Here is a 17,020-nt window from a genome sequence, read left to right on the forward strand (position 1 = left end):
ATTTCAAACGAACTTGTTGATTGATCTTCTGCTTGAGTTGACTACTTCCTATTTAATTTCCGGTCATTTGAAACGCGTCAACATTTTCTTTTAATAAGTATTGCCATATGTGATCAGTGATATTACGTTGTTTTATTGTTTACTAAATTTTACTCTAAGGGAAACCTTATTGAGAACGTCTCTTTGACGTGACGTATTGAAAAAGGGCACGAAGATCAACTTGTGATAGGCTTACCAATTATTTCAAAGAAAACTTTAATTGAATTCGAGTTCTACTACCCATTATCAATAGGATATATGCTTTCTAAAACTTTTTTCTTCAAAATTTTCCGGTCTGATTCTTGTAACAAATATTAATTGAAGAAGAAGGCGGACGGTTTTCCAGGTTCTTCGTAGACTACTGATGTCAAGTTGGTTAGTGTTAGTACGTAACCAGGGTCGACTCACTCGACTGCAAATCGATGTTGATTCTTTCGACCTGTTATAAATCAATCAACTAATTTATTAAGAAAGAAATCCCCCAGAGTTTTAAAAATTTTAATTTACTTTGATTGACGAAAAGATCGACAAAGTACAATCCAGGTTTGGTGGACGGCAGCTGGCCAACTTGAGGATGTTTTTCAGAAAATTTTAAGTTTTATTTTTTGTCTGGACCGTTGGGGAGATTGGGGGTAATGGGGATACCCTCAATCTCATCAGATTTATTTGTATATGATGTGTATCTAATTATTCATTTCTCGTGAGTCGTGATGTTAAGCTTCGGAAACAGAGTTTCCGGTAAGCAATCCATCCGTTCCGACGGTTCCGTACAGTCAAACGTGGTAATCGTGAGGGAATCTTTTGGCTGTCGGTAGGTGGCTAAAATGGTTTGTCCCCCAGCCACCAGGTGTCGCGAGTGTCTTCGTGAGGACGATAAATTTGTCATTTGTTTCCGAAACGCTGACTGAAAGTGTATCATTCATTACGGAATTGCGGTGTCGATCTACATTTTCAGACATGAAATGGTAAGGCTAGTTTGGATTAATTAAATTTAATTAATCTTAGACGCTTCTATCTGAATTTACATGCAATCTGGCATATAATTTTACTTGGCCAAATAATGTGACGACGTGGGTCGAAACTGCTGTCCATTTCACCGAAATGTCGGCCATTGTTAGCTGTACCTACACGGCTGTACGTCTCATCTCGTGCTAAAACACTTCAGACCTAGTAAAGTAATTTTGTTGATCAATTTTCCTGCAATAATGTAACAGGTTTTTTAAGTTGATGTCCAGGTTGGAGATCCCTTCGCTCAACTGTTGCAGAAATTGAGAACATGAGAAAGTCTGAGCTTCATGGCTGTTGTATCATCAATGTGGTTTTGTTTTATTCATGAGGTGGGAAAAGTGTGATTGAGTCAAGTTGAGCTGCAGCTGCTGCATGAAGTTAATCAAACTGATGTTATTCCTATTGTCACAGCAGGAAGACTTCTTGAATCGGTAATTTGATTGATGTTATTGGTTGTAACTTGGGAATTAAGTTTTTTTTTTAAATTTTGTATTCAATTGACAAGTATAAGATAAAATTAAGTTGTAGAAAATTAGAGTTTTTCTTCCTTCCAAATAATTGTTTCCGTTCAAAGATAGCATTGTTGGTCAGCTACTCAGCTTCCACTGATTTTTTTTTTAAATTATTTTCTACCAATCCAACTAAAAAAAAAAACTCCCACTCAGTATTACCAAGTTTTTATAACATATTGGAAGTAGATGGACAGAATTATTTCCTGGTTTCTTTTTCATTTCGAATTAATTATTAATTTTAAATTAAGTAAATTTCAATAGCGGTACCATATTTCACATTTCAAAATGTTATTGGTTCATTGGTTCATTAATGTTCTTTTGATTTGTAGGAGTTCATGGTCAGTTTGATGTTTGAGCTGTTTATGGTGTTGCCGTTTGGTGTACAGTGGTTTTGCAGTCCCTTTCCAGTTGAGAGATGCTCTGAAGTGGAGCTTGTGCAGACTTGCAGTTCAACATCTCACTTTAAATGTGTCATTTGCCTATGTTTGTGTCCGTGCAGTATATGCCGTGTTAAAAAGTTGGGTTTAATAGTCAATGTTGTCGATGGCTGTCGGTCTTGTTTTATCGGCTGCATTTTGTCGATGTTTCGTCTCTTGTTTCCTGTTCGGTCAGTGTCTCCCCCTGCTTGCATGTCAGCAGTTTAATAAATAAACCATTTATAAAAACTTACAATTGCTTCATTTTTCGATTTATTTTTCATCATATATTTATACAAAATCAACAAAATTAACAAACATATTTATATAAAATAATATATTAAACAGACCGTCCAGTCCAAACTGCTGTCAGTCAAGCAGGGGGAGACACTGCCCGACTGACTCGACCAGGGAGATTACCCGGCCATGGTTAAGAGAAACCGGAAAAAGAGCGAAGAGAGCTGAGGAGCAGTTATTATGAGAGCAGTGTGTCATAGTAGGCTTCCGGCTTAGACTCATGACCCTCCAACAGATCATCGAGATCATGCGCCTTGCAAGTCCCCGTTCGACCAAACATCTCCCTTCCTCCTGGTTGGTTGGTTAGTGGTTATTTAGGGAAACGGGGCCACTGAAGAAGGGAGCCCAGATATGCACTTGTAATTTGTCTACATCTACATAATTTATTGACGAGTCTTGAATTTCAGCAACCTCTCCTCAGTTTTGCCAATGGATCGAGTCTATGGAACGACAGCAAACGATGAAACTGAAAAAAAGAATAGAGATTTTAATTAAAAGTCAATAACTGAACGAAACATCAAGCATTACCTCAACGCCGGTACAGCGTACAGGTAGCAAGAGACGACATATCGACAAAATGCAGCCGATAAAACAAGACCGACAGCCATCAGGCAACATAGACTATTCAAACCAACTTTTCAACACAGCATATGCATGGACACCAACATAGGCAAATGAAACATTTAAGAGTGATGTTGAACTGCAAGTCTGCACAAGCTCCATTTCAGAGCATCTCTCAACTGGAAAGGGACTGCAAAACCACTGGACACCAAACAGCAACAACGTAAACAGCTCCAACTGACCATGAACTCCTACAAAGCAAAAGAATATTAATGAACCAATAACATTTTGAAATGGGAAAATGGGTACTGATAATAAAATTTACTTAATTTAAATAATAATTCATTTAAATTGAAAAAGAAACCAAGAAAGAATTCTGTACATATACTTACAATATGTTATGAAAACTTGGTAATACTGAGTGGGAATTTTTGTTCCAGTTTGATTGGAAGAAAACTGAAAAAAAAAAAAACTTGGTGGAAGCTGACTAACAATGCGGCTATCTTTTTAACAGAAACAATTATTTGGATGGAAGAAATATTACCCCTAATTTTCTACAATTTAATCTAATTGTAAACTTGTCAATTGAATACAAATTTAGAAAACAAACAAATAACCCAATACTTCCCATGTTCAACCAGTAACAATTCCAGAAGTTTTCCTGCAGTGGACCATGAACACCTGGGATAATACCAGCTAGATAAACTGCATACAGCAACTGCAGCTCAACTTGACTTGATCACACCTTTCACCAGCTGGCTGCAAAAAAACTGTTTATGATACAACAGCCATGAAGCTCAGCCTTTGTCGTGTTCTCAATTTCTGCAACAGTTGAGCAAAGGAATCTCCTTCTCCAACCTAAACATCAACTAATAAAACCTATTGCATTATTGCAGGGAAATTTATGAACAACATTATTTTACTACCTCTGAAGTATTTCTGCACGAGATGAGATGTGCAGCCGTATAGGTACAGCAAACAATGGCCGACATTGGACAGCAGTTTCGACCCACGTCGTCACATTATTTGGGCAAGTAAAATTATATGCCAGATTGCCTGTAAATTCAGATAGAAACGTCTAAGATTAATTAAATTTAATTAATCCAAACTAGCCTTACCATTTCATGTCTGAAAATGTAGATCGACACCGCAATTCCGTAATGAATGATACACTTTCAGTCAGCGTTTCGGAAACAAATGACAAATTTATCGTCCTCACGAAGACACTCGCGACACCTGGTGGCTGGGGGACAAACCATTTTAGCCACCTACCGACAGCCAAAAGATTCCCTCACGATAACTCACGATTACCACGTTTGACTGTACGGAACCGTCGGAACGGATGTATTGCAAAGCTTCGTTTTTGTTGAAATTTGCGTCAGTCAAGTTAAAATTTGTCTAATTTCATCAACACGTGTAGAATTTTTCAGCTAGTTTATTGGTGCAAATCGCGAATCTTTACGTTTGATTGTTTAGAAAATATTTCCAAATCATTAACGTATTTCTTTGTTTACGTTAGTTGTTTTCAAATATGAAAGGAAAAAATTTCAGTAACAAAACAAATAGTTTTTCCATGATAAAGAATAAATGAAAGTAAAAGACTTTTGAAAACGAAAACAATAACAATTGACAGCAGGAGTGGTATACAGAGTTGCGCCATGTACAGCCTAGAAATTGATTTTTAAAAAAACACGAGATATAAAGGAAGAGTATATACTGACGGAACTATTTGAAAAGGTTGAAAAACATAGCTAAAAAAGCTAGCGATGCAAATTAAGTGTAGCCTATACCTTTTGAGATTTGTTCTGGCAGCGGGAAGAGTGGTAGGATCATCTTTAAGGGTAAATTGCCTAATACCTAGGATGTAATTTTCCAAGTAACTTTGCCAGTTTATATTTCGGACATCGAAGTAAAACATTTCCCGGTCTTTGGTGGTCATCTCCTCCAATAAATGAATTGGGTTGTCACTAATAAATCGCCACTGATGTGTCGTAAAAAACTCAAGAGAAGAAATAGCTTTATCTGCTTTCATGTAGAGCCGGACCTGCATTTAATGATTCAAATAATTCACAACCAAGTTAAATTCGTTGCAAATATCATACCCATTTTGCGCGTTTGCCCGTCGCTAGCATAAACAAGTCCATCAAGTAGGCTGGCAGATAGTGAAACAACGTCTGGTTGATTTTGAGCGAAAGATTGTTAGTTATGTAATGAACGCTAGGATACCACAGCATATCTTTTGTAGGGAATTTCAACCAAGATTGCAAGACCCAATGTTTTAGCGTACCCCACGTCAGTGGGTTTCGATGAACAGTGGTGCAACTATACACGGGAACGCCCGACGGCCTGATTATATGCCAGCAAAATTATTTATAGGTTTCCAAAATTAAAGTTATCAAAACTGCTTTTTTTTTTTTAACTTTACCTTCGAGTTGCTATGAACCAAGCCACAGCAATCAACAAATTGATTGGATAATCAACTGGAATACAATCGCCCACCAGATTATTTTTTACTTTCAGAACGCGAATAAATCCATTTCCGATACCAGCGATTACACCTAACATTTGTAGGAATAGGCAATCTCTTATTTGCTGTTATGCTATAAAAAGATTTGAAAAAAAGGCATTCAGTTCGTTTCACCTGTTGCACCGTTCATGTTGTCGACCCAACCAGGGAAAGGTTCACTTTCAGCCGCAGTCACGATGGATGGCCGGACAATTGCCAACGGAACGCTTCCACGTTTAGTTTCCAGCAGTTGCTCGGCCAAGCCTTTGGTATAAACATACGTGTTTGGACACTCACCCACTAGTCTAGAAAAATTTAGATATTAAAATAAGTCCACATTCTAACGTCATCATTCTTAATTACTCTGGCGTCATATTTTTAAGTGTTTCGTCGCCGAGACCATCGAGGTATTCAATTAATTTCACTGGATTCACGTTCGGATTGTAGTAAACCTCTTCCTTAATTTTCTCCCGGTCCAGATTGTTGAAGGCAGTTGACACGTGTACAAATGCCTAAAAGAGATAGACAGGATTAGTTGATAATGTATTAACCAATCATGGCGATAGCAGCAATTAGCAACCACAAGATGTTTCATTTTGCGACAAATTTCAAGTAATTCCATCGGCCCTTTCACGTTCATAACGAGAGCCGTTTTAAGTTCCTCGTTGAATCTGATTGTGGCAGCAGAATGGAAGACGACAGAAACATTTTCAATCAACAGCTGAAAATCGGATGACGACAACCCCAGTTGAGGCATTGTGATGTCACCTGTCACGGCCGTGACTTTCTCCATCCCTTTCGGCTGCTGTTCTTTGACCTTACTGAATATCTGCAAAACAATTTTAGGAACTCATTTCTGTTTTGGCGTTAGTTCAATAAAAGCAGAATGCTGGCTTACCTCATTTTGGATGAATTCTCGAAGGCGGTAATCGACGCTTTGACCCTTTGACGGTCTCATCAGCAGGTAGAGACGCTCCACGCCAGGACAACATCGCAAAATCTTCTCCACCAGAACTTTACCTATGAATCCCGTCGCTCCTGTAATAAAAATGGATCGATTTCCGTAAAATTCGCCAATGCTCAATTGGCTCATATCCTTAGATTCTGCCATATAGAAGACGTTAATTAATGCTGATGTGCGGATTTCAAACGAAAAGAGTGAAAGGAGACTTTCTTTTCTTAGACCAATTCCCACCAGTGCTGCTGTAGTATAACGATGACTCCTTCCGACTTTCGCTACTTTTATGCATTTCTTCTCCCCTCAGCAGAAACTTACTTGCAGAGACCAGCATGGCAACCAAACTTGAACGCTTAAATCCTCAACATTGTTGTTCTTTTCGTAGATGTCATCACCTATTTCTGCGTAGTCCAACCCACTTGTCCTGGAGTCCCTTCCTATAAGAGTATGTTTATTAAGCGGTTTTATTGTGTAGTCGAAGATTCCATCGGTCCTTCACCTTGAAGCATTGGAGTGTTGGACCCTTTATAACAACTGCACACTCAACGCAAATATGGTGAGTTGAATGAAGTTTCTCTGAAATCTCTCCAAAGGCCACCAAATAAAAAATCCACGTGTTTTTGAGGCGAAAACATAACATCCTGGTACAGGTCAGTACAGGTAAACCCCCGATGAAAACTGCTGCCTCTTGCTTTCTATGTACTCCGTACGGATAAAATGCCCTGAGCGTGCTCTTTCTTCGGTACTTTCTTTCTAAACCGTTAGTTGGCTCTGAACTTGCCGGTCACAAGTTGAAATGCGCTGAAATCTCGTGCTTCGCATTTCGCAACAACGACACGAGCGATAGCTGCAAGATATGGATAGCTGAGCCGCTATGACCTAGAAGTTGCAAGGATGCTTTCACCACTAACTAAAAAGAAAGATAATATCTAAAAAAAAAAATTTCTTTTTACTGTTGTTCGTGTACCTGCGCATCTAACGGTTCTTTTCTCCTCTTAGCCTCAGTATATAAGACGACTGCGTACACGAATTTTTTGTCGAAAATCTTTTCACTCTCTCCAGCAGCTTGTCCGATGAGCTCAGTAGTAAGTTGATTCTAACTTTCTTCACTTTAATTCTGCAACTGTTACATAAAAATAGGTGGTGCGTAAGTAAAGTAGGATTGCAAAAATAAAAATTTCCGAATTTGATAGGAAAGAAAGTGAAAATAGGAAATAATCTGTGAAATAAAAAATTGGCACAATGGAGAAGGTCAGCATCCAAGATTTTTACACCGGTCGATCAATTTTCATTACCGGGGCAACTGGTTTTATGGGGAAAGTTTTGGTTGAAAAACTCCTCAGGTCTTGTCCTGGGATAGACCGTGTTTACTTATTGATTAGACCTAAAACTGACAAGGACGTCCGTTTCCGTCTTCAGGAAATGATCAAATGCAAGGTAATGAAGACCACAAAATGGCACATCAGCTTAACCTAATAAAAAATGTGTTTTCGATTTTGGTTAGTTGTTTGAATGGCTAAGACAAAATCAACCCGACGCCCTTAAAAAAATAATTCCCATAAGCGGCGATGTTACTTTGCCAGATCTCGGCATTTCATTTTCCGACATGCAAGAACTTGTTGCGAATGTCTCGGTCGTTTTCCATTCAGCAGCTCGTATCACGTTTGATGACGATCTGAGAAGCGCCATCAACTCTAACGTCAAAGGACCGAAAAGAGTGGCCATCTTCTGTCGGCAATTAAAGGACCTTAAGGTAAATTTTCAAAACATTTTCCTTCTTTACTGTGCAATATTACCTGTGGCATTATTTAAATTCAGGCATTAGTGCACGTCTCCACCACGTACAACAACGTGGAAAAAGATACGATTGAGGAGGAAGTCTATCCTACATCGCTTGATCCTCAAAAGCTGCTGGATTTAATCGACTGCATGGATGACAAGCTCCTGGCCAGCATTACGAATCAGTAAAAATTCTACATCAGAAATAATTTTTCTGGCACCTATATTTTTTTTATTGACTAAAATGATACCTCTGGCAGATTGGTCGGAACAAGCCCGAATGTTTACGCTTACACGAAAGCTCTGGGGGAACACCTTCTGCAAGATTTGACGTTCGAAAGCGGTAAACAACGACTTCCTCTAGTGATTGTTCGGCCTTCCATGGTCACTGCTGCTGTACAGGAGCCCTTGCCTGGCTGGATCGATAATTTCAATGGACCTAGTGGTAAGAAAAATGTAATTAGAGGAAGTAGCTAAATTAAGTTATCCGTGGTGGAATTTTTATACAGGCACCATGGCTGGAACAAGCAAAGGGCTTATTCAAATTGTACGAGTCGATCCTGAACTTATTGCCGATATTATTCCTGTTGATTTTCCAATCAATTTGATGATAGCGGCAGCATGGGATGAAGCAACTTGTGCGAAGTAAAATTTAAGCATTGGATATTCTTTGCGCTTTTCTATTATTAACTTATATATTTTTTACATAGATCGTCCAATCTAATTCGGGTGTATAACTGCTCATCTGGCTCTTTGAACCCCATCATTTGGCGAGATTTCAGAAACTGGGGTTTGCGTGGTGTTCATGAATTTCCGTGCAAAGAAATCATGAGGTATCCCAACATTAAGCTCCAAACAAATCGCCTCCTTTTCAACATTGAAATCGTCCTATATCACCATCTGCCGGCTCTCTTTTTCGACACAATCGCTCTGTTGTGTGGGAGAAAGCCTTTCGTGGTGAGTTTCTCTCTGTAGTTACGTTATTCAAGCAGCATAGACCAGTAAAATTAAATGTTGTTTTTATTAAGGCTCGGCTATTCAAAAGAGCCCACAAGATGATGTCTTGTCTAGAATTTTATACGATGCGCGAGTGGAATTTCCCCAGCCAAAACCCTGTCCTGTTAATGGACAAGATGTCAATTAAAGAAAAAAATACTTTCAACTTTGACGTACGAAAAATTGACTGGGAGACATACATGACTACTTTCGCGGTTGGAGTTCGTGAATATCTTTTCAAAGACGATTTGAGTTCCCTATCTGCTGCCAGAAAGAATTTGAACAGGTTATATGAACCCTTAAAAAAAAATTTGTTATTCTGAAACATTAATTTTGAATTTTCTGTTTCTAATAGGATGAAACTATTAAGAATGGTGGTTCGTTTTGTCATCTTGGGACTGGTGCTATTATTCTTCTACGCCCTCTGGACCAAATTCACGACGGAGACTTCGTCAATAGTTTCGTTTTTATTCCAAAACACAAATAACTCGTCTACCGTTCAAGATATTTTAGAAAATGAAACATTTTGCGGAGTAAAAACAGCACATATCCTTCCACTAAAATCAGTTCTAGAATTGTAAGTGGAATTTTTACAAACATACAGGCTAGCTTATACAACAATTAAACGCATAGAACTTCATTTTACTAATAATATAGCCTTTGAACTATGACTACTTCTTCATCGTTAAAAAATGTTTTATCCAGTTGTATAATAAAACAAGTTGAAATTTGAAATATTTGCTGTTGTACAACCAAAGCTTCTTTGCGACAGATAAATCGTGCGATATATGTCGGGTGCGGTATACTGAGACGAAGTAGAAATTACGTACAGTATCATTCATATTTAAACAGCTATTACGTTAATACTTGCACAACAAAAGCTCTCGGTGAGCACCTTTTGCAGAAGATGAAATCTGAGTGCAATAGTGAATGGCGATTTCCTCTTGTGCTGATTGTTTGTCTTCAAAGCGTGGAAAACTGACAGTCAATGCGTATAACTTATCTGTCAAATAACATCGTATATCAACATTAAAAAAAAACTACTTTCGACTTGCAATGTATCACTTTTGATTTTTTTCTGGAATCCCCACAGACCACAGCCATAATAAAGTATAACTAATCCGCACGAGTAAGCTTTTATACGTTTTTGACAAAAATGTAAAAGATTTATACAATTTCCCTCAAATACGGAGCAGTTGTAAATGAAGTTTCTCTCTAACATTCAACACAAATAAACCCAACCAAAACGTTTCTAAAGTGAAAACGAGCATCCTGATACAGGTAAATCCCCGTTCAAATTTTTCTATTTTTGCTTTACCGTTTGTTTCACGGATTAAATAAATGCCCTAAGCATGCCTATCCTCTAATTTGGTATTTGCGCGTCTATACTGAAACCGTTAGTACTTTCGGTTTTTGCTGTATGTGCCGGTCACAAGTTTACATCTCGAGTAAAAATTTGCGCATTTCACAACATGCCAGTAGCTCCTAGATATTGGCAATACGGATGTGCTTTGACCCGGAATTCACAAGCACCACTGCAGCCTCACTCGTAAAAAAAATCATATCAACTGTCTTTTACAGTTAGTCGTGCATAATAGCTGCAAGCATATTCTGTTACAAGATGCTTGCAGTATATAAGATGCTTGATCGTACACGTATATTTACGTCAAAAGCCTTTTCAATCTCTTCGCAGTGAGTCCATACCAGGCTCAGTAAGGTGAATCTCTTGTTTGTTCAAGTTAATTTTGCATGGAAGTAGTTAGTATACGGTTATGCAAATTAAAATTTCCAAATCAGAGAAAATTTTAAAAGTATATAGACTGCTTACTAAGGCTATACCTATCGAAGCGGTGCAACGTTTCAGCACAACAGCAGCACTTAAATAAATACTACTGAAGTTCTGAGAACAATCAGGACATTTCAGTTCAGGCTACTGCGATTATTTCTTACACGATGATGTCAATCATAAAAACGACCCTACATGAAATTAGAAGATTCTGGGAATTACGAGGTATAGTGGTTTCGCTATTATTAAAATAAAACGTGTGCATTTTAACTTATTCTACGTGTATATTCATAAAAACCACCAGATAAACGAGTGGACGATTGGCCTTTGATGAACTCCCCAATAATGCCAATCGTGATCTGCCTGTCTTACGTATACGTCGTCAAAATATGGGTCCGCAATACATGAAAGATCGACCAGCTTACAAGCTAAAGGAGGCTTTATTGGTCTACAACTTATTTCAAATCGTTTCAAACGGCTGGTTATTCTACGAATTAGGCCGCTACGGCTGGCTCAGTGGCAATTACAGTTTCACTTGTCAGCCAGTTGACTATTCGAATAGCGAATCAGCTTTGAGAATGCTCAGGGCAAGCTACTTATTCTATATTTTGAAATTCTTCGATTTAATCGACACGCTCTTCTTTGTTCTTCGCAAGAAGTTCAGTCAAATAACGACGCTTCACGTCATCCATCACGGATTGATTGTGGTCAACACTTGGCCTGGGGCCAGATTCGTCTTCGGAGGACACGCCACTTTTTTTATTTTTCTCAACACGTTCGTTCACGCCGCATGTACTTTTTACTACTTCATGGCAGCGATGGGACCACGCTATCAAAAATTCCTCGGTTGGAAGAAACATCTCACCACCCTTCAGATCACACAATTCGTCGTGGGATTGATCCACTGTTTCCAGTTGATATTCATCGAATGTGATTTTCCCGTTGCTTACTGCTGGTGGATCGGTTGCCACCAGTTACTTTTTCTCTACTTGTTTATCAAATTTTACAAAAATCTTACGTTATTCAACCTAAAATCTCATCGGCGCCGGACCAAAATGGCAAGAATAAATGAGAATATCGCATTCTAGTAACCTACTCGCCAAAAATTAGATGTGGAATAAATTTAATTTCAATGCAAAAAGAGTTGACTGTTAAGTTGTTGCGTTCAAATTCAACACCAAGGCATGCCATCAGGAATGGGAGATGCCATTTTGGTTTAGAAAACCTACACATTAATCTATGTACAATTGCCCAGCTGATGGACAAGATGTCGAATGCAAAGCAGAATACTTTCAATTTCGATTTGCGTACAATCGTCTGGGAAAGAGTTTTAAGCCAGGTTAACAAGCCGTCTTATTGTCATGAGACTTAGGCTATTTTTCTTCTACGCTCTTTTGTGTAACTTCGAGTTGTTTTACGTTAAACATAAGCAATCTTGCAAAATTCTATTCATATCTCAACTTACACATAACATTTAAAAATTAAAAGCAGTTGATGGATTCACTTACAGTCTTTGTTGAAAAGAAATTCCGAAGAAAGGTTGGAGTATTAGATTTGATACCGGAAGAGCTGACACAGATGTGTGCAATTTACTGGATTCTTCTTTCCAACGTGTGTTCAAATTACAGGCTCCAACATAATTGCCTAGAAGAACTTGTCTTGGGTCTTCAGACAAGAATCTCTAACAATTGACTGACACCCACTGACACCCTCAACACAACAGGTTCCGTGTTCATAAAGTTGATGTCAAGTCCGTTTGCTGTGAATTGATGTGGTAATAACCTGTGAAAGTGTGAAATGATCCACAAAAAATTAATATGATAACCAGCAGGTTAAGCTTTTAACACATTTCAGTAAAAAAATACTTCTAACCTCTTGCATTTGACGGCTACTTTTCTGTTTTTATCTATTGACTACATTGTGTAAACAATACAAGACATTAACTAATGAAAATAATATTGCTGATAACTTTCTTGTACCTAATAGGGTTCTTGGTTTTGTAGACAAAGAACATCAGATGTTCAGATCATGATCGAGGGATCCACCACGATTTTTTTTAACGTTAGAATAAACGGTGTCAAATGTTACGACGAATATTTGGTGATTATTATTCAAACACCGGTTGGAATCAGCAATCAGTCACAAATCACGTCAACGTGTGGATCAGTCAATCCGTCAATGAATCATCACGATCAGCATTGGACTGCAGCAGGCCATCAGCTGATCAGCACTCAGCAGTCGACTGGAAGCTGACTCAGCTGATTCATTTGCGCGGGAATGCGATTTCTTACCCGTCCTCGGGAATAATCAAATTTATTGTCGTGACGGACCGTCAAATAAAACTGAATTTTCTCTTTGGAAAACTGAAGTAGGTTTATTAATAATAACTTGTTCATCAAATTTTACAAAAATTCTTATGAACCTAAAGAAAGTTAGAAACAGAAAGTATTTCGTCATCGTCGATCCGAAGACCGAAATGGCTAATAAAATAAATGGAAATACAATTTTTCTTATTCGTTCAAACTGAGTATACCAAAATTTGAATGCTTTCATCCAGATTTTCGATTTTTATCTAGAATTTTTGCGCTTCTGTAAAACAATCAAGCATAAACTTAACAAGGAAAAAATCCAAGCAATGCTGATTAAGATTCCCACGTAGACGTCGGTTTCTTCTATTCCCCATCCTCGAGTGAAAACACACCTTAAAGATTCAATGGCATACGTCATCGGCGAGCAGTATGCAAAATAGCGAAAGTAAAACGACATTCCTTCGATTGGCCAAATTCCGCTGATTACTGTCATTGGAAGAAAACTTCCCTGCGAAAGTATAAGGGCGCCAATTTCATCATCACACACAGTGGCGATCAGTAAACCTAAATATATTTAACTGATTATTAAGTGAAATAATCAAATGCAAAATGAAGACAAAAATTACCGAAGCTCATTCCCACAAAACCCTGAAGAAAAGTAATGAATACAGCTAGAACCAAACTCCCCTGGCACGGAATGCTAAAGATCAATAACATAACCAAGAAAACCAACGCAGTTTGACCAATCATTGCGGTAAATTGATTGACTAAATGACTCATCAGAACTTCAGCCATCTGCACACCTGTAATAGATCAACCAAATTCGGAATTAAAATCTATTTTCGCAGTTCAAATTCGAGGTGTTAGTTCTTAGTTGTTACCTGCCACCAAGTTGCGGTCAAGAAGACCTTGTTGTTTTTCAGTAATAAAGACACCAGCCGTTAATGAGACTCCCATGAAGTACACAAGACTTTAAAAAGAAAGTAATGAATTATGGAACGAAAATTATATGGATAAAAACTTACGAAATAATTATTCCAGCAGACAGAAATTCAGTGAATGGGGTATCATTTTGGCCGTAAACAGGATCAAGAAACTAACATTTTTAAATTAATGAAATTATTCGCATACGGTACATAAAGCCGTCCAGTATATGGAAAAGTATAATAATATAACCCACCTCCAACGGAATAAAACCAGCCTCTGGCTCATGTTCACACGACCTCATAAAATCCTTGTAAAAATCTTCAAAGGCCTCCAAAATCCATTTTTCGATGGAAGAGTAGATGATTTGATCTAAACAATAAAAGTTTGTTTAGGCCAAATTTATACCTAAATTAATTAAAAATTGTTTAAAAAATAATCGCACTGGATGAATCCATGTTGACGCTTATTCGACTGCGGATAATGTTTTCTAACGTTGCTGAATCTCCAGCCTCTTGTCGAATCTCAAATTCCTCTGTAAAATTATGTCCAAAATGGATCACACCCCAAACTTGGCCATTCCTTCCAGCTTCCAGAGCTTCTGATACATTTTCGTATGGGACCTATACAATCAGGAAAGAGTTCTAATTCCATGGCAGTTTGTCCAGCCACATGGAAAATAAAAATGACCTGAATGATGTTATCTTTGATGTAGCGAAGGTAGCGACAGCTGAGCATGGAATAAGTGCAGTCCGTTGTGTTGCTGGTGCAGATTCGGCCTTGGCTCAGATCCAGTTCGTCGTTGACAATGGCCAACTTGAGGCCAGTCGGGTCATGTCCGAGAGTCGCATTAAAAACAGTTGACAAAAAGGGGGGCAACAAGTAGATGAATAGGACGATCCTTCATCGTCAGAAAATAATCAAATCGTCAGTAATTAATTATTTGATGAAAAGTGTAAAAACGCTCACCCAATGTTTCGAAAAGTCTGCAAGTAATTCTTTCGAATGAGCGCAACGAGGCGATGCGGGGACGGCAGGGATACCCGGAAGGGCTAATTTTGACGTTTGCCGGAAGTCGTACTGCTTGAGCTGCCAGTAAATTGGAGTCCGCTACTCGTTTCGCTTCCGCCCGACCGGTCAGACTTTTCAGTCGTGACACAGATGGCAGGATTGAACTGTGATATGTTCTGCTCGGCAGAGAGGGAATTTCAAAATCAATCGGTTAATAGAACATAGAAAGCTAAAAATGAATAAATGGATAGTAATTTTGTTACCACAAAAGAATCAGTTGGTGATATAACGTCGCAATTGTTATGATTCTGAAGTTGGATGGCGATATCCATTTCAGTTACGTTTGACAGTGCGCTTTCGTCAAAGACCATGTTGTCAACGCCTCCCTGCGAATGCTGTGTCTGTTCATTTTTGTAGTCAGTCTGGTTACAACTTGTGTCGTTTGTGACAATCGAAGTGAGTTTATTTTCGTCGTTTTTCATGCAGAGCTCCAGAAATACATTCTCCAGCGAAGTTTGGTTGTAATCCCTAAGCAGATTCTCCGGCGAGTCTTCCGCGAGCAGCCGACCCGAGCGCATCAATCCAATCTGGAAAACGGTACAATTATTTATTCATTAATATCAAACAGAAAATGACCATTCCAATCTTTTTCACTTCAGTTCCATAGATTTTTAAAAGTCTTTTTTGTATGGAGCTATTACCGTGTTGGCTTGTCGAGCTTCTTCGATGTAGTGAGTGGTGACTATCACTGTTCTTCCATGGTCGACACTCTGACGGACAAGATGATTCCAGATGCTGAGATAAATAATTAATTTACTAACTTGTCGCTTATGTGAAGCGCAATTGTTAACCCAATCACCTTTGTCTAAGAAGAGGATCAACGCCAACCGTTGGCTCGTCCAAGATGAGCAGCTCCGGTTCGTGGAAAAGGGCGACGGCAAAAGAGACGCGTCTTTGCTGGCCACCACTCAACGTCCCGACGTAACGATGACTCGGGGGAAGATCCAACAACTTCGACAGAAACTCCAATTGCGAATTGACAAAATCTGTTTTCAAATTGTAGATGCGGCCGAAATATTGGAGCGTTTCTTTGATGCTCAAGTAATCGAACAAGGCCAGTTCTTGCGGCATGTAGCCGACCCTTGGACCAGGGATTCCGCTTTCCGGTGATCCAGGCGTATGTCCTAGGACGAGAATTTCTCCGCTATCCAGTCGGCGACGTCCGACGAGGCAACTCAACAGGGTCGTCTTACCGCAACCGCTGGCTCCGAGCAAACCGTATCTGTAATTAATGAAATTGCAAATAAATTAAAAGAATTGGAGAGCAACATTTCCATTCAATAATATAGCATGAACAACTATTACTTTTTCAATGACAAACACAATAATAAATGAAGTAATATTCATTATCATAAATCTCTTACATTGTTCCTTTCATCACGTTCATGTGGAGCCCTTGGAGTATTGCACACTTACCGCTTCCGACGCCATAGGTTTTAGTCGCATTTTGGACAAGGACTCCTTTATTCATTGCAATAATTTCGTTGGTCTTTTCTTAAAAACTAATCGGCGATTGCAGTACTAAGGAACAGGCTGAATGATTTTTCTAGTAAGACTATCGTGGTTGATTTGCACTTCTCTCTCTTAAATTGCGAGCGATGACATTCCCACATATAACGTCTCGTACGTCCGATTCACTAAGAAAACTGTTGTGTATTTGTTTAAAATTCTTAGCGCGTTTTATCTATGTGTTTCTATCCCTACAGGATGCAGACAACTGGGCACAAGATTAACACTGGCAGCTAAAAAGTAATGTTCGAGTCAATGCTGCAATCTGCAAAGCCCATCCCACAGTTGTCCTTGATTCCATAACGATTATAAAGCATTCGACTTCCGATTTGTCAAAGATTTCGGGAAT

At 38.7% G+C, this 17,020-nt stretch overlaps 2 protein-coding genes, 2 long non-coding RNA genes and 1 pseudogene across 7 annotated transcripts; 2 read left to right on the plus strand and 3 right to left on the minus strand.

Moving 5' to 3' along the window:
• Positions 1 to 1,070: 1,070 nt before the first annotated feature.
• Positions 1,071 to 2,162, plus strand: LOC124342928. 2 transcript variants are annotated; one of them, XR_006918985.1, is made up of 3 exons: positions 1,071 to 1,209; positions 1,264 to 1,478; positions 1,889 to 2,162. It is a non-coding gene; the product is annotated as an uncharacterized LOC124342928 (long non-coding RNA). The 2 variants fall into 2 exon arrangements; XR_006918984.1 differs by lacking the exon at positions 1,889 to 2,162 and having other exon boundaries at positions 1,264 to 1,758.
• A 1,373-nt stretch (positions 2,163 to 3,535) lies between these two features.
• Positions 3,536 to 4,125, minus strand: LOC124342994. Its single transcript, XR_006919073.1, has 3 exons — positions 3,952 to 4,125; positions 3,757 to 3,889; positions 3,536 to 3,691 (listed from the first exon to the last, which is right to left on the minus strand). It is a non-coding gene; the product is annotated as an uncharacterized LOC124342994 (long non-coding RNA).
• Positions 4,126 to 4,250: 125 nt separating this feature from the next.
• Positions 4,251 to 8,155, minus strand: LOC124342682 (putative fatty acyl-CoA reductase CG5065). 3 transcript variants are annotated; one of them, XM_046795782.1, is made up of 10 exons: positions 6,797 to 7,215; positions 6,616 to 6,734; positions 6,238 to 6,377; positions 5,920 to 6,168; positions 5,703 to 5,851; positions 5,475 to 5,644; positions 5,259 to 5,391; positions 4,936 to 5,179; positions 4,624 to 4,877; positions 4,251 to 4,500 (listed from the first exon to the last, which is right to left on the minus strand). In XM_046795782.1, exons 2-10 carry the CDS (start codon positions 6,629 to 6,631, stop codon positions 4,359 to 4,361), a joined length of 1,497 nt encoding a protein of 498 aa, XP_046651738.1. In that variant the 5' UTR covers positions 6,632 to 6,734; positions 6,797 to 7,215; the 3' UTR covers positions 4,251 to 4,358. The 3 variants fall into 3 exon arrangements, with proteins under 3 accessions (XP_046651738.1, XP_046651739.1, XP_046651737.1); XM_046795783.1 differs by lacking the exons at positions 6,616 to 6,734; positions 6,797 to 7,215 and adding an exon at positions 8,094 to 8,155; XM_046795781.1 differs by lacking the exons at positions 6,616 to 6,734; positions 6,797 to 7,215 and having other exon boundaries at positions 6,238 to 6,608.
• On the plus strand, positions 7,540 to 9,807 carry LOC124342667 (putative fatty acyl-CoA reductase CG5065). Its single transcript, XM_046795757.1, has 8 exons — positions 7,540 to 7,734; positions 7,802 to 8,050; positions 8,116 to 8,261; positions 8,337 to 8,521; positions 8,586 to 8,721; positions 8,787 to 9,033; positions 9,105 to 9,358; positions 9,428 to 9,807. The coding sequence occupies exons 1-8, from the start codon at positions 7,540 to 7,542 to the stop codon at positions 9,651 to 9,653; spliced, it is 1,638 nt and encodes a 545-aa protein (XP_046651713.1). The 3' UTR covers positions 9,654 to 9,807.
• A 2,163-nt stretch (positions 9,808 to 11,970) lies between these two features.
• LOC124342608 lies at positions 11,971 to 16,956 on the minus strand (annotated as a pseudogene).
• Positions 16,957 to 17,020: the final 64 nt, after the last annotated feature.

This window comes from Daphnia pulicaria, chromosome 6, assembly GCF_021234035.1.
Source record: "Daphnia pulicaria isolate SC F1-1A chromosome 6, SC_F0-13Bv2, whole genome shotgun sequence".
Classification (NCBI taxonomy): Eukaryota; Metazoa; Arthropoda; class Branchiopoda; order Diplostraca; family Daphniidae; genus Daphnia; species Daphnia pulicaria.

Excerpts from the sequence above, each read along its gene's own strand:
- LOC124342682 (XM_046795781.1), bottom strand. The coding sequence starts at position 6,450 with ATGGCAGAATCTAAGGATATGAGCCAATTGAGCATTGGCGAATTTTAC. Across the intron at positions 6,169-6,237 it reads GAGAATTCATCCAAAATGAG|ATATTCAGTAAGGTCAAAGA; the intron begins GTAAGCCAGCAT and ends ATTGTTTTGCAG. Across the intron at positions 4,501-4,623 it reads GCCAGAACAAATCTCAAAAG|GCTGTACATGGCGCAACTCT; the intron begins GTATAGGCTACA and ends ATCAATTTCTAG.
- LOC124342667 (XM_046795757.1), top strand. The coding sequence starts at position 7,540 with ATGGAGAAGGTCAGCATCCAAGATTTTTACACCGGTCGATCAATTTTC. Across the intron at positions 7,735-7,801 it reads AGGAAATGATCAAATGCAAG|TTGTTTGAATGGCTAAGACA; the intron begins GTAATGAAGACC and ends GATTTTGGTTAG. Across the intron at positions 8,262-8,336 it reads CTGGCCAGCATTACGAATCA|ATTGGTCGGAACAAGCCCGA; the intron begins GTAAAAATTCTA and ends TACCTCTGGCAG.